Source organism: Xyrauchen texanus, chromosome 39 (genome assembly GCF_025860055.1).
Source record: "Xyrauchen texanus isolate HMW12.3.18 chromosome 39, RBS_HiC_50CHRs, whole genome shotgun sequence".
NCBI classification, from domain to species: domain Eukaryota; kingdom Metazoa; phylum Chordata; class Actinopteri; order Cypriniformes; family Catostomidae; genus Xyrauchen; species Xyrauchen texanus.
The window spans coordinates 16830054-16851983 of record NC_068314.1 but is presented as its reverse complement, the minus strand read 5'-3'; the positions used below and the strand labels follow the sequence as shown (position 1 = coordinate 16851983).

Sequence of the window (21930 nt, the reverse complement as noted above, 5' to 3'; positions counted from 1 at the left end):
AATATCATATTTAGCTAGTCTGGGAACTTTTACCTCTCTGCATGCTTGTGTCAAGTGGTAAACACAAGTCCTCTTCAAATTACGGTAAACCTTGCGCCTTTTCTCTTTACTCTCCTTATTGCGATGTGGTCTGTGTCTTTGCTGTTTGTTTAGTAGATAAAACCAGGGAAGAAAGCAGTCCTAATCTGAAAACTGAACACTGAATCTGATCAACCTACATAGCGCGCTGTACTAGCTCCAATATTTACCTCAGTAACTTTTTTGAGCAAGCCATTTTTGACTTACAGTGACACCTAGCTGCGTGGATACAGCATCATTCAAAATCAATAGTTACAAATTTTAAAACAAATTTGTGCGGGACTTGATTTTTTATGTATCAGTAATTCATTGGATCATAAAAAGTATCTATATGACAGGTTGTTAGAGGGGAGAAATAAGAGGGTTTGGTGACATCATTTCAAAAGGAAAGTCTTTTCATAGGCACAGCAAACTGTTAGTTTGATGAAACATTTCAAAGACATTTCAAAGTTCCCCAGGAACTGCCTCACCCCCTTTTTGGTATTAGGTCTAGGGCAAGTCGCAATCGCCGCGGTCTTATCAATTTGGGGACGCACCTGGCCATGACCCAAGTGGAATCCCAGATACCGTACCTCCACACGCCCAATTGCGCACTTCTTAGGGTTTGCTGTGAGCCCCGCCCGCCGCAGCGATCTCAGGACGGCCCTCAGATGTTGCATGTGCCGCTGCCAATCATTGCTATAAATGATAATATCATCTAAATAGGCAGCGGCGACGCTGTGTGCGGTCTGAGGATCCGATCCATGAGTCGCTGAAACGTGGCCGAGCCCCAAACAAACCGAAAGGAAGCGCCACAAATTGGTGTAATCCAAACGGCGTAGTGAAGGCTGTTTTCTCACGGGACATTGGTGTCAAGGGGATCTGCCAATAACCCTTTGTTAAATCCAAGGTCGAATAAAATCGAGCAGTACCTAACCGATCGAGCAGTTCATCAACACGGGGCATTGGGTACGCGTCAAATTTAGACACCACGTTGACTTTTCTGTAATCCACACAGAATCGAACAGACCCATCACTCTTGGGAACAAGAACAACCGGGCTGGACCAATCACTGTGGGATTCCTCTATTACGCCCATATCAAGCATTGCATCTAATTCCTCCCGTACTATTTTCTTTTTATGTTCGGGTTAGCGATAGGGGCGGCAACGCACCACAGCGCCCGGCTCGGTCTCGATGTGGTGCTGTATGATGGTTGTACGGCCCGGTAGAGGGGAAAACACATCCGCAAATTCCTTTTGTAATCCAGAAACCTCTGTGAGTTGCCGCGGTGAGAGTTGGTCTCCACAAGTAACCGGAGTGTTAAGATTGTAGTTTTTGTTTACCTCCGGTCCGAGCTCCGCCCTCTCCAGAACTACCGTGGCCAACGCCACAGAGGCCGCCTCTCTCTCCATAATTTCAGGAGGTTGAGGTGATAAATTTGACGTCGCCCCTCTATCGGTACGTTTAACTTCATAATCGAGATCCCCTACCCGTCGTGTGACCTCAAAGGGTCCTTGCCACTTGGCGAGTAATTTAGAGCTCGATGTTGGGAGTAATACTGAGTACCTTATCTCCGGTGCAAATTCCCGTAGCCAAGCACCCCTATCATACAGCCGGCGTTGGCGTTCTTGAGCTTGGAGCAAATTCTCCTGTGTTAGTCAGCCCCAGTGTGTGGAGTTTTGCTCTAAGATCAAGAACGAACTGAATTTCATTTTTGCTATTAGAAGGTCCTCCTCCCACGCTCGCGGATGACGTCAAGGACACCGCGGGCGTCGCCCGTACAGTAGCTCAAACGGGAGAACCCTGTGGAGGCTTGTGGGACCTCTCGTACCGCAAACAACAGGGGGTCTAGCCACTTATCCCAATTTCTAGCGTCATCGTGTACGAATTTACGAATCATGTTCTTGAGCGTTTTATTAAATCGCTCCACTAGGCCATCAGTCTGCGGGTGGTAAACGCCAGTGCGAATCGATTTAATGCCCAAGAGCTCGTAAAGTTCGCGAAGTGTTCGTGACATAAAAGTCGTGCCTTGATCGGTGAGGATTTCTTTTGGAATCCCCATCCGGGAGATTATCTTGAAGAGTGCCCCTGCAACACTACGTGCTGAGATGTTGCTCAGAGGCACTGCTTCCGGATATCGCGTCGCGTAATCCACTAGGACTAACACGAAGCGATGTCCGCGTGCTGACCGTTCTAATGGCCCGACGAGGTCCATCCCAATTCTTTCGAAGGGGACCTCGATTAATGGTAGAGGGCGCAATGGCGCTTTTGGGGTGGCCGGTGGGTTTACCAGCTGACATTCACGGCACGCCGCACACCACCTGCGGACGTCACCGCCAATGCCCGGCCAATAAAAACGGGCTATTAGACGGAGAAGTGTTTTCCGTTCCCCTAGGTGACCGGCCATAGGATTATAGTGAGCCGCCTGGAAGACCATTTCCCGGCGGCTCTGTGGAATCAACAATTGCGTTACATCCTCCTTTGTTTGAGCATCCTGCGTCACTCTATATAACCGATCTCTAATCATGGCAAAATATGGGTATGAAATGGCGATGCCCGGCCGGAGCTGTTGACCATCAATTACTCTCACTTGGCTAAGAGCATGTTTAAGGGATTCTTCCCGCGACTGCTCCAGAGGAAAGTCCCCCTCCGGGAATTCCCTGAGAGGAGGGGCGGCCACCTCGCCCCTTCCCTCGTCTTTCAGAGCAGCCGAGGACGGCCCCGGCTCCGCCTCCCCTGCCAAAGCATCGCACACCGCACACCTCTTTATGCAGGACCCATCCACACAAATACCCTCTAAAATATCTTTAAAATTCGGCCAATCGGTACCCAAGATTAGCGGATGGGTGAGGCGGGAACTAACCGCTGCCTCCACACTATGGTTTTTTCCCCTGAATTTAATCGCCAAGGTCGCCATGGGATACTTGTGAACATCCCCATGCACACACCTCACCCTCACCAGTTTAGCTACACCCAAAGCCCCGGGTTGAACCAAGCGTTGGTGGATGGTGGTCTGGTTACAGCCGATATCCAACAATGCTTGGTATGTACCCCCCTGGATCCTTACCAGAACACGGTACGCTCCAGCCCGATCGGGGGCAGCCTGCGGGAAGTCGGAGACCCGCACCACCGTCCCTATTTCCATCAGCGGACACTGATCCCGGAAGTGGTCCAGGTCTCCGCACCTCCAGCAGACCGGCCCAGGCGCCACGGCCGCACCCGTGCTGGCGGGCGCCCCCACCTGAGGAGGAGAGCAGCTGAAGGACGGGGAAGGGGTAGGCGGGTTTTCCCACGGCCGGGAAGCTGGTCTCGTGAATCCTCCGCGCCTGCGGGGGGCAGGAACGAGAGGGAAGAGGGGAGGGGAGAAAAACAGGGGAAGACACAGGGGAAGGGGAGAGAGAGAGAGAGGGCTCATCCGCCCTGGGAATCGCCGCCATGTGGTCTTCCGCGAGCCGTACGGCTTCCTCCAGCGACGCCGGGCGGTGGCACTGGACCCACTCCGCCGTTTTCCGGGGCAAGCGCTGGACAAACTGCTCCAGTACCACCTGATCGACCAGCTCCTCGACGTCGCGGTCCTCCGCCAACAGCCACCTCCGACAGGCATCACGGAGCCGCTGGGCGAACGCAAACGGGCGGTCGGATTTATCCAGTTTCAAGGCCCGGAAGAGCTGGCGACTTTCTTCCGGACTCCGACCAACCCGTTGCAGGATGGCTCTCCTCAGGTCGGTATAAGCCAGGAGGCTTGATGCCGGAAGCTGTTGTGCCGCGAGCTGTGCTTCCCCGGACAAGAGAGGGACGAGGCGGGCTGCCCACTGGTCGCGTGGCCAACCCCAAATTTCCACCGTGCGTTCAAAGAGGTCCAGGAACGCCTCTGGATCATCTGCCGGCCCCATCTTCTGTAGCGAGGGTGGGGGCAGTGTGGCGCGGGGGTCCGGGGTCGCGGCTGCGTCTGGAGCAGCATCCTGGCTGAGGAGGCTCCGGATGGCCAGCCGGTCTTCTGCTTGAGCCCGCATTATTTCAAAGAACCGGTGATCCTGGTCCTGTCGGAGCTCCACCAGAGCCTGTTGGTGTCCCTGATGGAGAGTAGCGAGGGACTGGAGGACTTCCGCCAGCTGGGAGGACTCTATGGGGTGACTCTGCTCCATAACTTGGAAAAAAGATGTTCCTTCTATTCCCGGGTTTCGGCACCAGTGTGAAGCGGACCAAGGAAGGGACGGAAACAGATGTCAGCTTAAGGGGTAAGCTTTATTATTACAGTTAATTTGCTTGTATCACACACAACAATTCTTTGCTCTGTGTCAGACTCTCTCTCCATGCTCTGTGGCTGCTGGCTTTTTATCCGCTCTCCTCACGCTACTGCAATTAGAGACAGGTGTTAGACATAATTTAGCTCAGGTGTGAGTGCCCTTACCGCTTTTCTCTCCCGGACGGGCGCTTGACCATGCCCCCGCTGCCACACACACCTAATATAGTGTCCTAACCAGGCAAGTTTTTGTCCAAATTATCCACACGAGTGACAGGACATTTTTGCAATAGCTTGGTTTTCTGCAGCGTCGCACTGGGTAGTCCCGTCTGCAGTGTAATCTCATTGGTCTAAAATCACGCACCATGTAACTCTCTTTTAAACATCAGATATGTTCTGATTGCCTGTTATTGTGCTATATAATACAGCATTACAGCTTTCAGTGTGGACAAACATTGATGCTTGTAGACTAATTACCTTAAAAAAAAAATCTCTGTTGTTAAATGGAGTTTAATGGAATCTCTGTGCACATGTGAGTACTATCTCTGCACAAGAGACTGAGCACTATGGTTACAAAAACTATTAAGTAATTTGTAAGCACAATGGCCAGATTGTTTGTGATGCTGTTTGCAAACCAGCTTGTGTCTTTTGAGGATTGAGACGTTGAACAAACTCCCTGGCTACTACTCAGACGCTGCTATGGATCTGAGCTCAATGACATAAAGTCACTCATAAAGTACTAATGAAGCCTCAGTCAGACAAAACCTCTAATTGCAATTAATCTGACTGCCATTCTTCTAGTAGTTCAGCTTTCATTTAAGAGAATATGTTGTTTTAATTCACATGTTTTTATAAATTAATACATTTTGTACTCTAGATGGAAATTGAGAGAATGTGCAATCTTGATGGCATTTGATTCAATACCAAAGCATGATGCAAAGCAATTTTTTAATAGTGTGCACACACCGTACACGTATTTTACCACCATATAGCTGAGGCTCTGAGCAACAGTGATTAGTCTGACCTTATGCGCGAGAGAAACTAACACACAGCCATCTTGAAAATTGTATCTTTGAGCTTCCTGTTCAGTGCTTGATATATAGAAAATGTACAGCTAGCGAAGTGGATTTATAGATTATAGAGTTGTCAAAAGCTATCATGAGTATTTTAAAGTTTTCAGGGGATGTCATAACAACTGGAAACAGAGCGCGGAGATTTTAAAATAAGAGAACTTCATTCATAAATACACAAGAAACTGGGAGAGGTGAAAGGATGCCACTACATTCACATACATGTGAAAGTATAGCCTACATTTTTATTTTAATCACATTTAAGCCTTTTAAAAATGTGGGGTGACAAATACATTTTAAAAAGTACAAATGTAATTTCCTTTAATGTTTATGAACTTGCATGTGAAATAATACGAGCTGTCACTGTCACTGAAATTTCATGTCAACTAACATTTTAACAAATTACTAAAAATTAAGCGAATAACACATGTAACAATTGAGACGCTTGTATCATGATAAAGTGCAGTGTGTGCCAGGTCCAATTTACCTCCGTGGATGTCTGAAAAACTAACATTTACACTGACAGAAAAAACACCTAATTTTCACTTAGCAAAGTGGTAGTGCCACACCATCAACACTTGCTGAAAAATACTTTCTGTGTTCCCACACGTAATCCATTTTTATCGACTCTTCTCAGTAGCTTCAATTTAAACCGGATGGTTGGAGACAAAACATGCATGCAGCACTGAAGAGGGTCGGGGCAGGGTTGAATAAGGTCAGTACTCTGGTTAGGTTCTTCTCCCTGAGAATCACTGTCCTCAAAGCTGTTCGCTTGGACTGCTTCAGTGCCACTGTTTCTGCAACCTGCTGACAAAGACATGGATGTCCTCCATAGGATCTCTTTGTCTCTCTCTCTCACATACTGTACACTGTTATATTCTTTAGAGTGCAGACTTCACTGTAGGAAATGTAGAGGTTAACCTGTATTTGAATGAAAAAGAAGACAAGAAGAAATTAAAATCTTAATAAGTATCTCTGGTCTTATTGTTTACAATTTACACGAACTAGCCTCTGCTTTATAACCCAACACATCTGTACCCCATCTCTGGTTATGCAGTGTCACTCTCAAACTTACTAAGGCAAACTTGTTTTACAAATATAAAACAAGTATGATGGATAAAAGTAGACCATGATGGCAACTGTACAATTTAGGCAGAGTGGCGGATAAAACATTTTTCTAGAGCAACCTCTGGTGTAGGGTGTAATCTTATTACAAAGTAATTAATTACGGAAAAACTATTTGCACTGGGTGACTGTAAATAGCACCTGCCACACAGGGTGGCTACTTGCACTACAATAGTCTGGTTGCTGCAGTGGCATGGGATGTTATGATGGTGTGGATGTGCTTTTTTCGAGCGGGTGACCCTGGTTCGATTCCGCCTTTTTTTCCCCCCAAATTCCCCATCTGGTTTTCTGTCTCCACAATGAATATTTCCTTTAATACTACTTATAATAATAAAAAATAAAAATGAATATAAAGGTTGATTTCCTTGCAGTGATTTGGTTGCGGTGAAGGTTGGTGAGTTTAGAGAAAGATTTGATCTGGGTAAAATTACGTTATAATATAGTAATATTATAGTAACCATGTTTTTTTGGCAGAAACCATAGTTTTAGTGGAATTAACAATGGTGTTATTACAGTAATATGGTGCTAATATAGTAACCATGCTTAATTTTGAGGTCGCTATGATTTAAAAAACCATGGTGATACTATGGTTACTGTAGTAAAACCATTACACTTTTTGACTCTACACTGTAGTGCTTTTATATAGAGAACAGGGGACTCTCCTCATTCACCACCAGTTACCAGTATATTTCAATATGATTATTCAAATGTTTTTATGTGAAACCCGTGATATGCCTGAAATTACTTCAATGGAAGACTTCAATAATGATGGGGATAAAATATAATTTAATAAACATGAAAATAATATGCTTAGATGAAGTCAATTTCAGAAGTCATGAATATTAGTAAGCATGTAACATGCATTGTTCGATTCATGCAAGCCTGACATGCAGTATAAGCTTCAACAACCCTACCAGACAACATATCCAAGCATTATAGCAGGTAAACAACTTTGCCAAACAGTTAAAAGATAAACATCCATCCAGACCACAGTGATGCTGTCCTGAACTGTGTGACAGTGACTGACTGAATTGAACAGTGTAGTTCCCCAGCTGGAACATGTGATAGCCGGTACTTCTTATCTGTTTTTACAGACACATTATGATGTGATGTTGCAAGGATGAATGACATAAGCCTGCGATTTAGTGCCAAATTCGACCTGACAGCTCAAAATTATTTTTATATTTTTATATTTTATTTATATACCTATAAAAGCCTAGGTTTTTTCATGTACTCAATCAATTAATGCATTTCCGTAGAGCAGCTATAAAGTCATTTGAAATGTGGGTAATTTCAACAAAGTAATCCGCAAAGACAATAATCTAATAACAATTTGAAAGACTATGTTCAGTGGAATATTCTGCCTTATTATGAAATATATCACTTTATGAATATGGTTTCATGTTCATGTCTATAAGAGGGTGCGACAAGGAGGAGGGCGTGGCTGGCCCATGATGATGCATGCCAGGTGCTGAAGTTGCCCAGTCAGCAGGAGAGGGATAAAGGAGGTGCCGGTGACTCCAGAGACAGACACACTGTGTGTGTGTGTGTGTGTGTGTGTGGACATGTGTTGTTATGTTTCAGTTCAGCATTTTATGTTGGAATTAAAGTCTTGTTAATTGTTAATCCGGTTCCCGCATCTTCCTTTATCTCTCTCCCGCTGATTGGGCCACTCAGCGTCAGGCGTGCATCCTCATGGCCCGTCCACACCCTCCTCATCACAGAGGGTATCTAGCAGAATTTCGGAACATTTGGACAACATTTAAACTTTTTGGCACACCTCATCTGTGCAGGATTATCTTCAAAATTAAGGTGGCGTCTAACTAGTGGATTTTTCCAATGATTTTAAGGTGTTAGCTTTATTAACAGAATCACCGGCCTGGCAGAGGGAGACAGAGTGCGCATTAGCATCTCTCAGCGGGAGGTGTTAATCACTCGACTGTCGGGACTCCCTGCTGAGTTTAATGGCTTCAAGAACTGAAAAAACATATCTGTTTTGTTTGAAAAAATCATTCTGTCAATGAGGCAGGGTCTTGTGTTCTCGTCAAGTCACCAATGAGCTTCTACTGAAGACGTCAAGTTGATGTGAATTCACACTCAGATTCTGTCACCAAGCTTTTTTCTTGCACTAAAGTGAGCCACAACAGTCTGTTTTTATTGGATGCATTTCTTTACTTAATGAAAGTTGCATATGGACACATGCATTCCAGAAGTCCACCAGAAATCTAATCTCCAACTACCTACAACACGCAGCCCCCTCATCAACAACCTGCTAAAGGCGGTTTAATAAGTAGCTCATCCAGAATAAACTTATTTAAGGTGTGAATCTCTATATCTTTTCCTTGATTCATGTTCAACCTGTCTTCAGAAGTCAGGCCGTGGGAAAACCGAAGGGGAGGTGATGCCCACCCTGGACATGACGCTGTTTGACTGGACCGATTATGAAGATATGAAGCCTGTTGACTCTTGGCCATCCAGCAAAAGAAAAGGTATGAAAGTATATACTCAAGGTACAAACTCTCATATTTGATTCTTGCTGTAGTTTTTTTTTTTTTTTTTTTTTTATATTTTAAGGCCAATAGATTTTTTGTTGTCCAAGTTATATTCAAAGATCCAAAATAAATATTTGATTATAAGATCGAATTAACCTCCTTTAGATAATTAAACCTCTAAGCATAAATAATTTGCTGTCTCACAACTGATTTGAAAATAAAAGGTTTCAAAGGAGGCCTGTGTCTATTTCTATTTTCCCCTACAAAGATAAACGGCGCAGCAAAAACAAGAGCAATGGAAACTCAACGTTTGATGCTGATGTCATCGAACCATGTGACCATCATCTTGACTGCCTCACTGGTTAGTTCACCCCTTTAATCATGAAACATTACCCATTTACAACCATTTGCATCATATATATTAAAAGTCCTTACCTGTTTGTGGTTTATCTCATTGTACCTTGTTCAGGTTTCTGCTGTGACCTCAGAGAACACGAGTGTAAACCTCACAACCGTGGCTTGAACAACAAGTGTTATGATGACTGCATGTGTGAGGAGGGTGGGTGTGCCACAAGTAACAGACTTGTGTCAAAGCATTTGAAATGAATTTGCAAAGGATGCCGGTAAAATAAAGTACTGACTGTTACAGTGTTTCTATAAGAGAACTTGGAGCCAGGTGTAGGTGATATAAACTCAGCAAAAAAGAAATGTCCCTTTTTCAGGACACTGTATTTTAAAGAATATTTAGTAAAAATCCAAATAACTTTACAATTCTTTATTGTAAAGGGTTTAAACAATGTTTTCCATGCTTGTTCAATGAATCACAAACAATTAATGAACATGCACCTGTGAAACGGTCATTTAGACACTAACAGCTTACAGACCAAAATGGCAAATTACGGTCACAGTTATACACATTTAGGACACTAAAGAGAGCTTTCTACTGTCTCTGAAAAACACCAAAAGAAAGATGCCCAGGGTCCCTGCTCATCTGCATGGCAACATGCCAGGCATGCTGCATGGAGGCATGAGGACTGCAGAGGTGGCCAGGGCAATACATTGCAATGTCCGTACTGTGAGACACTTAAGAGAGCGCTACAGGGAGACAGGAAGGACAACTGATCATCCTCGCAGTGGCAGAGCACCGTGTAACAACTCCTGCACAGTATCGGTACATCCGAATATCACACCTGTGTAGGGCCTTGCCCCACTGAAAATGGCAGCAGAGACAGCATGGCCCTTTGTTCTATGATTAAATGTGAGACATTGAACTCGGTTTCCCAGAATGCATCGCAACCTGACGGAAGTCCCGCCCATGGACTCAATCTCAGACATCATTGGTCAAAAGCGGCCTATGACCGATGACGTCATCTTCTTAACAAAACTAGCGCTCACATTTGAGATCGCTCTCTCTCTGCATCCAGCCTGACTGTTACACCTACAGCTTCGCTGTGCTCTAAAGAGACATATCTACACCAAGGAATTTCCCTCCTTCTGGACAAAGAAAGACCACGTTTTTCTAAACCTCACCATTTGGCCACGGTAGAGTAAGATTAACTTAGCTTTGTTCCAGTCGTGTAGTGTACAACCGGTTAATTTCATCTTCACTGTGAGACAACAGTGAATTTATATAGAAAACGGAAAAGGCTACCAGTTTCCCTTCTCAATTGTTTTCCCTCAACGTTGACTACCTCTTGCGTTTCTTGCGATCACCGGACCCGAGAAACAATGCAGAGATGCGTCTTTTCGCTGACGAGCGTGAGACCAAGGACCGAATCCAGATTGTTTTCTCCTGACCGCTCAATGCAACAGGAATCCAACAGACAACCCTGCTGAAATCACACAGGATTTCACAAGTAAGGCTTGATATCTGGGCAGATTTAGTTTAGAAACTGTGATTTTTCTTATAAAACTAAATCATATATATTTGATTTGATTATAATAAATCTTGTTATATTATAATAAGTATTCCTGGTTTGTTTGCTTGAATATGGTGTTGAAGCCAGCCTCTGCCACGTCAAGAACTCCTGCATTACTTCAGTATTGTTAAATTGTTGTTGTTAGAAGCCAACTGTAACCAGATTACTGTTGGGTTCATATGGCAACAATTTGACTAACTTCTTCCCCTTTTGATTATTTTGAATCTCAATCAAAATACTCAATCTGCAGGGTAGAATTTTATGAGACTTGATCAGTCACTTACTATTATTTTTCTCTTGTCAAAGAGTGGTGCCCTGAGGATAGAATTTAACTAACTAAATTCTATTATTTAATTAAATTATTAATTAATAATTAATAAACATTAATTATAAATTTATATCTGATAGTAAAACTGATCTAACCAACCTGTGAGCCTACATAAATTGGTGCCTGTCTAACATTGATTCTAGTCAATGTTCTATTAATTAATAATTGATGGTTGTCTATGATAACCATCATAGACAACCATCAATTGTCTATGATAATTATTAATTATTGCTAATAAACACACCCGCTCCAAAACTGTGAGCCCTACACCTGCGAGACAGGTACAGGATGGCAACAACAACAGCCCAAGTTACACCAGGAAGGCACAATCCCTCCATCAATGCTCCGACCATCCACAATAGGCTGAGGGCTTGTAGGCCTGTTGTAAGGCAGGTCCTTACCAGACATCACTGGCAACAATGTCACCTATGGGCACAAACCCACCTTTGCTGGACCAGACAGGACTGGTAAAATTGTGCTCGTCACTGATGAATTGTGGTTTTGTCTCACCAGAGGTTATGGTCAGACTCATGTTTATTGTTGAAGGAATGAGCATTAAACGAGGCCTGTACTCTGGAGCGGGATCAATTTGGAGGTGGAGGGTCTGTCATGGTCTGAGGCGGTGTGTCAAGGCATCATCGGACTGAGCTTGTTGTCATTGCAGGCAATCTCAATGCTATGCGTTACAGGGTAGACATCCTCCTCCCTCATGTGGTACCCTTCCTGCAGGCTCATCCTGACATGACCCTCCAGCATGACAATACCACCAGCCATACTGCTCATTCTGTGCATGATTTCCTACAAGACAGGAATATCAGTGTTCTGCCATGGCCAGCGAAGAGCCTGGATCTCAATCCAATTGAGCACATCTGGGACCTGTTGGATCGGAGGGTGAGGGCTAGGGTCAATCCCCCCAGAAATGTCCAGGAACTTGCAAGTGCCTTGATGGAAGAGTGGTGTAACATCTCACAGCAAGAACTGGCAAATCTGGTGCAGTCCATGAGAAGGAGATTCATTGCAGTGCTTAATGCAGCTGTGGCCACACCAGATACTGACATTATTCAATTTCTGTTAGTCACATGTCTGTGAAACTTGTTCAGTTTAGTTCTTAGTTGTTGAATCTTTTTATGTTCATACAAATATTTACACATGTTACATTTTCTGAAAATAAAAGCAGTTGAAAGTGAAAGGACGTTTCTTTTTTTGCTGAGATTATGAAACCTTTAATGATTGCTCAAACGGGAAGATAATGCAAGGTTTCAATGAATAATCAAAAGAATATAAAAATAATCAGCATTTGAATCACCTCATGATTGTGTCACATTATGAATGTAAATAAATTTAACAGAACACAAATATAATGAAATTAAGCCATTCTCTTGAATGACTGAAAGTTATCATGACGATTTTTCTTTGATCAAAAGAAAAATCTGAATAACAAAGTAGACTGTATATTAATGCACACTCAGATTCACGAGTGAATATAAACAAATTCTATAAACATCATGACATAGTACTTATTAACATTCAAAATGACAATATATGCAAGCAATAATGCAGATATTGAGAAACTTACTTCATCCTTTACTCATACATTGTCCTCATAACTTGAGCAAACAAACTACTCTAGCATTACAAAGTAATGTAAAGCCAACAACTGGTGCGATGACTATTCACTAATTACTCCATTTCATAGCAACACGTTTTGCATACAGTTTCCTGCTGCACTACTGTACACTGTTAAAAATGTTCTCATCAAAAAACAGTAAAGAACTGGCAGCAGGGTTACCAGCATGTTACTGTAAAATTAACGATGTCTTGCTGTTGCTGAAATTAACAGCTAGATACTGTTTTTACAGCTATAGTATACAACTGTAATTTAGCTGCATATAGCTTTCAAATTACAAACTATCTACTGTTGTTGAAATTCCCAGCATGCACTGCAGCATAAAGAATTTACATAGAATTTTTGACTATTTACTGGTTTATTTTGACATTGTTTTTGTTGAAGTCTAAGTTACCTGTATTTTAATGTTCAGCTTTTGCTTTTTTTAAAGTATGATTGTAATTGTCACCATTGTTGCGTTTTGTATGCCAAGAGTTAATAACTGTTTGTGTCTTCTTAAATGTGTGTTATGCTGTGTGTTCAAAATATCAAACAGACATCTTGTGGATATCAGTTTGATGAAATATCCTTGACTGTTTTTGCCTTTGTTTTTATGTGTAATGCATCACTATTGACACATATAGTGTCATTTGTAAGGTAGGATCAGACATTCAGGCTGACCTTAGATGTTGTCTTCCAAGTAGCATAGTGCTACCTGTGTTGTACTTAAACATAAATTGACTGGCTGGAAGAACATGATATAGAAGGTCTAAGGTTCCAGCTCAAGAGAACACTAATCACCATAATGGTGACTTCAAACAAAACACAACTATTGATAACAACACAACAATACTAATTAAACTAAGACTTCTATTTAGTCTGAATCAAACTTTTTTTGTTTTACAATTTTTGTAGCCCCAATGCATTGCCAAAGCATACATACTTATTCAAGCACAAAGGCTTATGGGTATTTCTCTCAGGGGTGTTATTTTACTGTGTACAGGTTGTTGTTCTGTTCAAACTGTTCAATCCTGACAACATTGTACATTTAATAAGTACATTGCTTCAAAGGTTGATTTTTTTTTTTTTTGACTTTTCATTAGACAGACAAGTGAAGGCTGACGTGAGATGATAAAGAGCAGAGGTGTTGGTCAGAATCATAATGAACACTAATCATGTGCCACAAACTAACGTTTTCGGGGGGGAGGGGGGTTCCCAGAACATAACATTTATAACAGCAAACTATTGTATTTAAGAATCACACTAGATTGCTGTAAGAATTTGGCATGAAATGTACCGCAATTGTTTACAGTTGACATTTAGAGGGCTATGAGAGGCGCTTATTCACACAGCTCCGCAACTGTGCAAAACTTGAAGAATACTGAACAGCTTTTATTAATTGTTTTGTGATCTTTCACCCAAAAATGAAAACTGTGTCATGATGTACCCACACTCATGTCATTCCAAACCTATTTGACTTTCTTTATTACAAGACGCACAAAAGGAAAAGTTTAGAAGAATGTCCAAGCTGCTGTTTTCCATTTAACGAAAGTTAATTTGAAAAACTTGTGTGCTTTATTCCAAGTCTTCTGAAGCTATATGATAGTTTTGTGTGCGAAACATACAGAATTTGAAGTTATTCAAATTGAAGATTGGTCACGAGTCACTTGAGAACCAATGACGTTTCCTATATTCCAAGCCTTTTGTTTTCCAAGAAAAAATGATAGTCATATGGGTTTGGAACAAGTTAATTAAAACTTCCTCTTTAGAGTAAACTTTTTTTATTTTGGGGCAAAGTATCCATATAGTGTTTAATATTTGGTTTTAAAAAGTGCCAACATCACATTACATATATAGATTTAAAAAAGTTTTTAAATTCTTTCAGGTCTGCGCTGTTACGCCAAGTTTCATCGCAAGAGAAGGGTGACCCGAAGACGTGGCCGCTGTGTGCAACCGGAAAGAGCCAACAGCAACCAAGGAGCCTTCATCACCATCTAACATACATATATAAAGAGATAACGAAAGAATGACTGATAAGAAAGATAATAATAATATCATCCACATTCTCATCCTCCCATGGACTGCAAGATAAACTGAGCTCAGCCTTAACAAGAGATCAGGCCAAAGTTAAAAGCTCCTCAAAATTAGCTGGCACTCAACCCACAGTATAAATGTACATATACAGATCTGTCATAAGTTACATGTGCATTGTGTAGCCTAACTGTTACCTGTGTTTCTCAACTGGTACATTTCAACCCAAAAATTGGTCATAGGTCAATTTTGATAGGGTTACAGACAGTGCTAAATGCAAATAAAAAATGCAACTTACAGTGCATAGTTAGGATAGCAGAAATAAATAGGCTTATCAATAGGCTTAAAAGGTCCAAAAAAGAAATAAATATTTTTTTTGTTGCGTCCACTGTAATCATCTGTCACTTGATAATACTAGTATATTATGCGGCTCAGTGTTTGTTCCATATGTCAGGCTAGTAAATCACACTTCTGCTGTTGTTAACGCATTTATAAAATTTTCAGTTCCCTATCTGTCACTCACACGAAGTTGTGTTGACGTAGTTACACTAGGGGTCACTCTTGGGAGGCCCAAACACCTCTGATCTTTGGCCAATGGGAATTGGCGAGTGGAATTTGCATGCCACTCACCCGGACATACGGGTATAAAAGGAACTGGCTCCTAACCACTCATTCAAATTTTTTCTTCAGACCCGAGTGGTGTAGAGCAGCGAGTTCCACTGCCGTTCCATTTACCTTGTAGATGACAAGTGTATGTTGTTGGATAAATTGCACATTTCAGCAGCTTTCTCCCCCTCTGCGTGATTAATGCAGAGTATGCCCCTGAGCGATTCGACAGCTAAGAGAGTATATATTCTTGCTGAAAAAGAGTATATTTCCTCTAAAAATGCGCGCACTGATGAAAAGTGTCTTTTTAAATATGCCTTACCATCTGTGTGTTATTCCTGGATGTGGCCGCTATGTCTCCGCCTCTGACGGCCACGAGCGCTGCCTGGGCTATTGTCAAGTTGAGGCAACGTTCGTGGATGGTTCATGTTCTCACTGCGAGAACTTGACCATGGTAATGTTGCGGTCACGATTTTCCTTCTTCCGGGGGAAAGCCACTCCAACCACTCCCTGCAACGGGCCTTCTACCTACGGGTACGAGGCCAGGTTGCTTAGTGCTGGAGTCGATTTGGGGACTCCAATGGGAGTGGTTCCACCGGGTAATCCCCCATGGACCTCCCATTCCACAGCACACTCGTTTGACCCGGTCAAGTTCTGGGATGAGACAGGAAGATCGCCTCAGGGCGAGTTTAATGACTCTTTCGCAGGATGAGCTCTCGATCGCAGCATCAGAGCGGGTTGGCGCAGTCAGATGCTGAGGACTCGACTGGGCTTCCACCTTTGGGTGTGGCCACCCAGTCTGAGGCCAACATGGAGCTGACCGCCATGCTTGCCTGGACTGCCGTGAGTGTTGGAGTTGGAGCCACCCTGCCCTGATGATTGGTCCCTGCACCCATACCGACAAGGTCCGCGTCCTCAATGCTCCCATCTCCCAGATCGGCCTATTTGGTGACACTGTTGAAGACTTTGCCCAGCAGTTCTCAGCGGTGATCCTGCCTTGGTGCAGTTCAAGGTCCCACACCTCATCTGCTTGCCGCCTCACGGTCCGGTGCTAAGAGCCCTAGGCGCCCCTGAGATGGACGACCCAGGGAGGAAGACGTTCCCTGGAACCCTGGAGCTGATATCCAGACCACTCCATCCCCTGGTGGAGGGCCCAGTGGAGAATCCTGTGTTCCCTTTTGTTTTGTTTTTGCCGCATGCCCAAGAGGCACTGAGGTCGCTGCAGGCCACTCATACCCAGGGCGACCTCAACCATACAGTGGACGTGCTGTTGTGACAGTTGACGCTCAGGGGAGAGTGGAGACTCCACCCCAGGTGGTCCACCTGATTTGGAGTCAATTCGGCAAAGCTTAGGTAGACCTGTTTGCTTCCCGGGAATCCTCCCACTGCCACTCTGGTATTCTCTGACCGAGGCTCCCCCCGTACAGACACGCGGCACACAGCTGGTCCCGGGGGCTGCGCAAGTATGTGTTCTCCCCAGTGAGTCTGCTTGCACAGACTTTGTGCAAGGTCAGTGAGGATGAGTGGCGTCTCCCTTGTGGCGTCGTACTGGCCCACCCATACATGGTTCTTAGAACTCACACTCCTTGTGACAGCCCCTCCATAGCGAGTTACCCTGAGGCAAGACCTCCTCTCTCAGGGACTGGCACCATATGACACCTGAGCCCAGACCTCTGGAATCTCCATGTCTGGCCCCTGGACAGGACGCAGAAGATCTAAGTGGCCTACAACCGGCGGTGGTAGACACGATCACTCAGGCCAGGGCTCCTTCTATGAGGAAACTATATGCCTTGAAGTGGCATTTGTTTGCAAATTGGTGTGCTTCCCGAGGTGAAGACCCCCAGAGATGCTCAGTCGGGTCAGTGATGTCCTTACTGCAGTAGAGGCTGGAGGGGCGACTGTCCCCCTCCACCTTGAAGGTGTATTTGGCCACTATAGTTGCGCATCACGATGCGGTGGACAGAAAGTCCCTGGGGAAGCCCGACCTGATCATCAGGTTCCTGAGAGGCAGAAGGCTGAATCCTCCTAGGCCATGCCTCTTTCCCTTGTGGGATCTCTCTGTGGTCCTCCTGGGTCTGTGGAGAACCCCATTTGAGCCCTTAGAGTCAGTTGAGCTAAAGGTGGTCTCATTAAAGGCTGCCCTCTTGACTGCGCTCACATCCATCAAGAGGGTTAGGGACATGCAGGTGCTCTCTGTCAGCGACACCCACCCGCTCTCTGTCAGCGGTCTGGGCAACACCCAATACCTTTGCGAGATTTTATAATCTCTGGGTTGAGCCGATTTCGTCCCGTTTGTTGTCAGGTACGAACAGGTAATTATGAGGAGCAGCGGCTGGCACGGCCTCTTCCCATAGTAGATACACCCCCCCCCCCCCTTCCACCAGGGTGTGAGGAACTATGCAACGTTCTTGAGGTGTTGGGGGAGGATACGTGCAGACCGAGTGCACCTAATATTACGCACGCAGTGGCTTGCTTTAACCTGCATTGGCAGCCCACGCAACACAGATCAGCTAGTTGTGGCGTTACGTATAAGGACCCCAAGTGTCACTACATCGACAAAACATGAGTGAGTGACAGATAGGGAACGTCTCGGTTACTGTTGTAACCCCCCTGAGACCATCAGGGAATGAAGGTTACAACAGTAACCGAGACATTTTCCTGTTCAGTCTAATTCTTGGTAATAATTTTGCATATTGTTGGACCTATGCAGTTGCATGGTAATTAAAAAAAAAATCTGTTTGATTTTATTTATATTTTTTGTTTACTTTTGTATGATTTTTGTACTGTGTGGAGTTGTCACTTGATGTCCAATGTAAAATCTGTGTCCTGAAGCACAACCAGTTGAGAACCACTGCACTGTACAGAATAATTTGTGTCTAAAAGGAAAAACTTTTTTCTACTGATTAATCTCATTGACTACTACTCTTGTATTCTAACTGAAGTTGAATTGTTTGGTTTTATTTGTAATATATGCTTTATGTATTCTAGTACCAAACTGCTTTCTTTATTGAGAGATGTTATCGTGAACTGGAAATGTGCTCTTTAACAATTGCTGTTTCGTGACAGAATGATGGATGGATGAATGAGTATCTGTGATGGGTTAAAGGAATAGAGATGGACAGAAGAGAGTGAAGGAGAGATGGATGACTTGTCAGTTTAAATCGCTGTGCCCCATCAACTGTTTAATAGAGTTTTATGTTAGCAGGGCTGTAGAATTGCCATAGTCTTTGTAAAGTCCTATAAATCTACATTCTGTCACATTCTTTTCCACTTGAGACTTCTCAAGCTCCACAAAATCTCAAATATTTTTAACTGATATGCCAGAGAAATAAACATCTCGACATCACGATCCTAACAGTATTTATTTATTTCTTTTCCTTTTACAGATCAAATCAAATCAAATCACTTTATTGTCACACTACCATGTACACAAGTGCAACAGTAGGTGAAATTCTTGTGTGCAGTTCCGAGCAACAAAGCAGTCATGACAGTGACGAGACATATACCAATTACAATAAACAACATACTTACACAACAACAATTTACATATCAAATGTACACATACTTACACAACAAAATAATTATATACAATGCACAGTAAACAATACACACAATATAGAATACACAATATACAATAAGTGGGAGTATATGAAATATATATAAGTAGTTGAATTGAGGAGAATATGTTGACAGTCCAGTGTGAGATTATAGATTATTAAAGTGCAGTGCTGATTATTGATCCTGATAGATCAAGTGTTCAACAGTCTGACTGCTTGGGGGAAGAAGCTGTCATGTAGTCGGCTGGTGCGGGTCCTGATGCTGCGATACCGTCTGCCTGATGGTAGCAGTGAGAGCAGCCCATGACTCGGGTGGCTGGAGTCTCTGATGATCCTCTGAGCTTTTTTCACACACCGCCTTTTGTATATGTCCTGGAGGGAGGGAAGCTCACCTCCGATGATGTTTCTGGCAGTTCGCACTACCCTTTGCAGGGCTTTGCAGTTGTGGGCGGTGCTATTGCCGTACCAGGTGGTGATGCAGCCAGTCAGGATGCTCTCTACAGTGCTGGTGTAGAACCGTGTGAGGATGTATTGGTTCATTCCAAACTTCCTCAGCCGTCTCAGGAAGAAGAGGCGCTGGTGAGCCTTCTTCACAACGGCCTCAGTGTGGACGGACCATGTGAGTTCTTCAGTGATGTGGACACCGAGGAACTTGAAACTTGACTCTCTCTACCGGTGCTCCATTGATGGTGATGGGGCTGTGTTCTCCGTCTTTCCTCCTGAAATCCACCACAAGCTCCTTGGTTTTACTGACGTTGAGGGAGAGGTTGTGCTCCTGACACCAGCGTTTCAGAGTGTGCACCTCCTCTCTGTAGGCTCTTTCATCATTGTCAGTGATCAGACCTACCACCGTCGTATCGTCAGCAAACTTAATGATGGTATTGGAGCTATGTGCTGCCACACAGTCATGTGTGTACAGTGAATACAGGAGTGGGCTGAGAACACAGCCCTGCGGGGCTCCAGTGTTGAGGGTCAGTGATGAGGAGGTGTTGCTGCCCATTCTAACCACCTGACATCTGCCTGACAGGAAATCCAGGATCCAGCTGCACAGTGAGCTGTTTAAGCCCAGAGCCCGGAGTTTCAAATCAAGCTTGGAGGGCACTATGGTGTTGAATGCTGAGCTGTAGTCTACAAACAGCATTCTCACATATGTGTTCCTTTTTTCCAGATGGGAGAGAGCAGTGTGTAGTGTAGATGCAATGGCATCATCAGTGGAGCGGTTGTTGCGGTAGGCAAACTGCAATGGGTCCAAAGAGGTGGGCAGAACAGAGCATATGTAATCTCTGATTAACCTCTCAAAGCATTTGCTGATGATGGGGGTCAGAGCAACAGGACGCCAGTCATTTAAGCAAGTGATTGTGGCTTGCTTCGGTACAGGCACAATGGTTGATGTTTTGAAGCATGTGGGGACTACAGACAGGGAGAGGGACAGATTGAAAATGTCCGTAAAAACACCAGCCAGTTGATTCGCGCACGCTCTGATGACACAGCCCGGAATACCGTCTGGACCTGCGGCTTTACGGATGTTCACCCATCGGAATGATCGGGTTACATCCACAACAGAGACAGAGAGTGAACCAACCTCTGTAGCGTCAGCCGCGAATGCTCTCTCCGCGAGGGCGGTGGTGTTGTCCTCGAAACGAGCATAAAATGTATTAAGTTCGTCCGGGAGAGATGCAGCGATGTTCATGGCGGAGTCTTTATTCCGTTTGTAGTCCGTGATGGTGTTAATTCCCTGCCACATACTTCTAGAGTCAGTGGTGTTGAACTGAGCTTCAAGCTTGTGCCTGTACTGGCGTTTGGCTGCACTGATGGTGTTACGGAGGGCATAACTGGCTTGTTTACGCTCCTCCGTGTTAGGAGAATTAAAAGCGGAGGTCCGCGCATTGAGTGCCGCGCAAACATTGCCGTTAACCCATGGTTTCTGGTTGGGGTATATCCGTATTGTTTTGGTCGGAACAACATCCTCTACGCACTTCCTGATGAAACACGTTACGCTGTCAGCGTAAACCTTGATGTAGTCATCAGAGGCGGACCGGAATATCTCCCAGTCCGCGTGATCAAAACAGTCTTGTAGCGCAGAGTCTGATTGGTCCGACCAGCACTGGATCGTTCTGAGGGTGGGTGCGTCCCGTTTCAGTTTCTGCCTGTATGCGGGCAGAAGCAGAACAGAATTGTGGTCCGATTTGCCAAATGGGGGGCGGGGGAGGGATTTGTAGCCATCCCGGAATGGAGAGTAACAATGGTCTAAAACCCGGTCCCCTCGTGTGTTGAACTTTATCTGTTGGTGGTATTTTGGAGCGATTGTTTTGAAGTTGGCTTTGTTAAAGTCCCCGGTAACAATGAACGCAGCCTCAGGGTGCGCGGTTTCCTGCTCACTTATACTCCCATACAGTGAGTGCCCGGTCTGTGTCGGCTTGTGGGGGGATGTACACAGCAGTGATGATGACCACTGTGAATTCCCTCGGTAGCCAGAATGGTCGACACATAAGCATGAGATATTCCAGGTCAGGAGAGCAGAAAGACTTTATGAAATGTACATTCCTCTGATCACACCATGATTTGTTGATCATAAAACACACACCACCACCTCTGCTTTACCTGAGAGGTCTTTCGCTCTGTCCGCTCGGTGCACGGAAAAGCCCGTGATTTCGATGGCCGAGTCTGGAATCTCCGCAGCCAGCCAGGTTTCTGTAAGGCATATAACGCAGCAGTCCCTCGTCTCTCGTTGGAAAGAGATCCGCGCTCTCAGCTCGCAGAGCTTGTTGTCCAGAGACTGAACATTTGCCAGTAGTATACTGGGTAGCGGGGGTCGATTTGCACGACGTCTTACTCTGATGAGAACGCCTTCTCGTTTTCCTCTTTTCCTTCTGCGTTTCCGCGGCCGAGCATCCC

General features: G+C 44.5%; 1 protein-coding gene across 2 annotated transcripts in view; it reads left to right on the top strand.

The window, feature by feature from the left end:
• Nucleotides 1-18821, top strand: part of draxina (dorsal inhibitory axon guidance protein a) — a 44818-nt gene extending 25997 nt beyond the window's left edge. Inside the window, exons 4-7 of one of the 2 annotated variants that reach the window (XM_052111321.1) lie at nt 8868-8985; nt 9257-9349; nt 9458-9547; nt 14727-18821. In XM_052111321.1, coding sequence (XP_051967281.1) covers nt 8868-8985; nt 9257-9349; nt 9458-9547; nt 14727-14839 — 414 coding nt within the window. In that variant the 3' untranslated portion in view covers nt 14840-18821. Of the gene's footprint in view, nt 1-8864; nt 8986-9256; nt 9350-9457; nt 9548-14726 lie in introns of both variants that reach the window. The other variant, XM_052111320.1, reaches the window with a different exon arrangement.
• Nucleotides 18822-21930: the final 3109 nt, after the last annotated feature.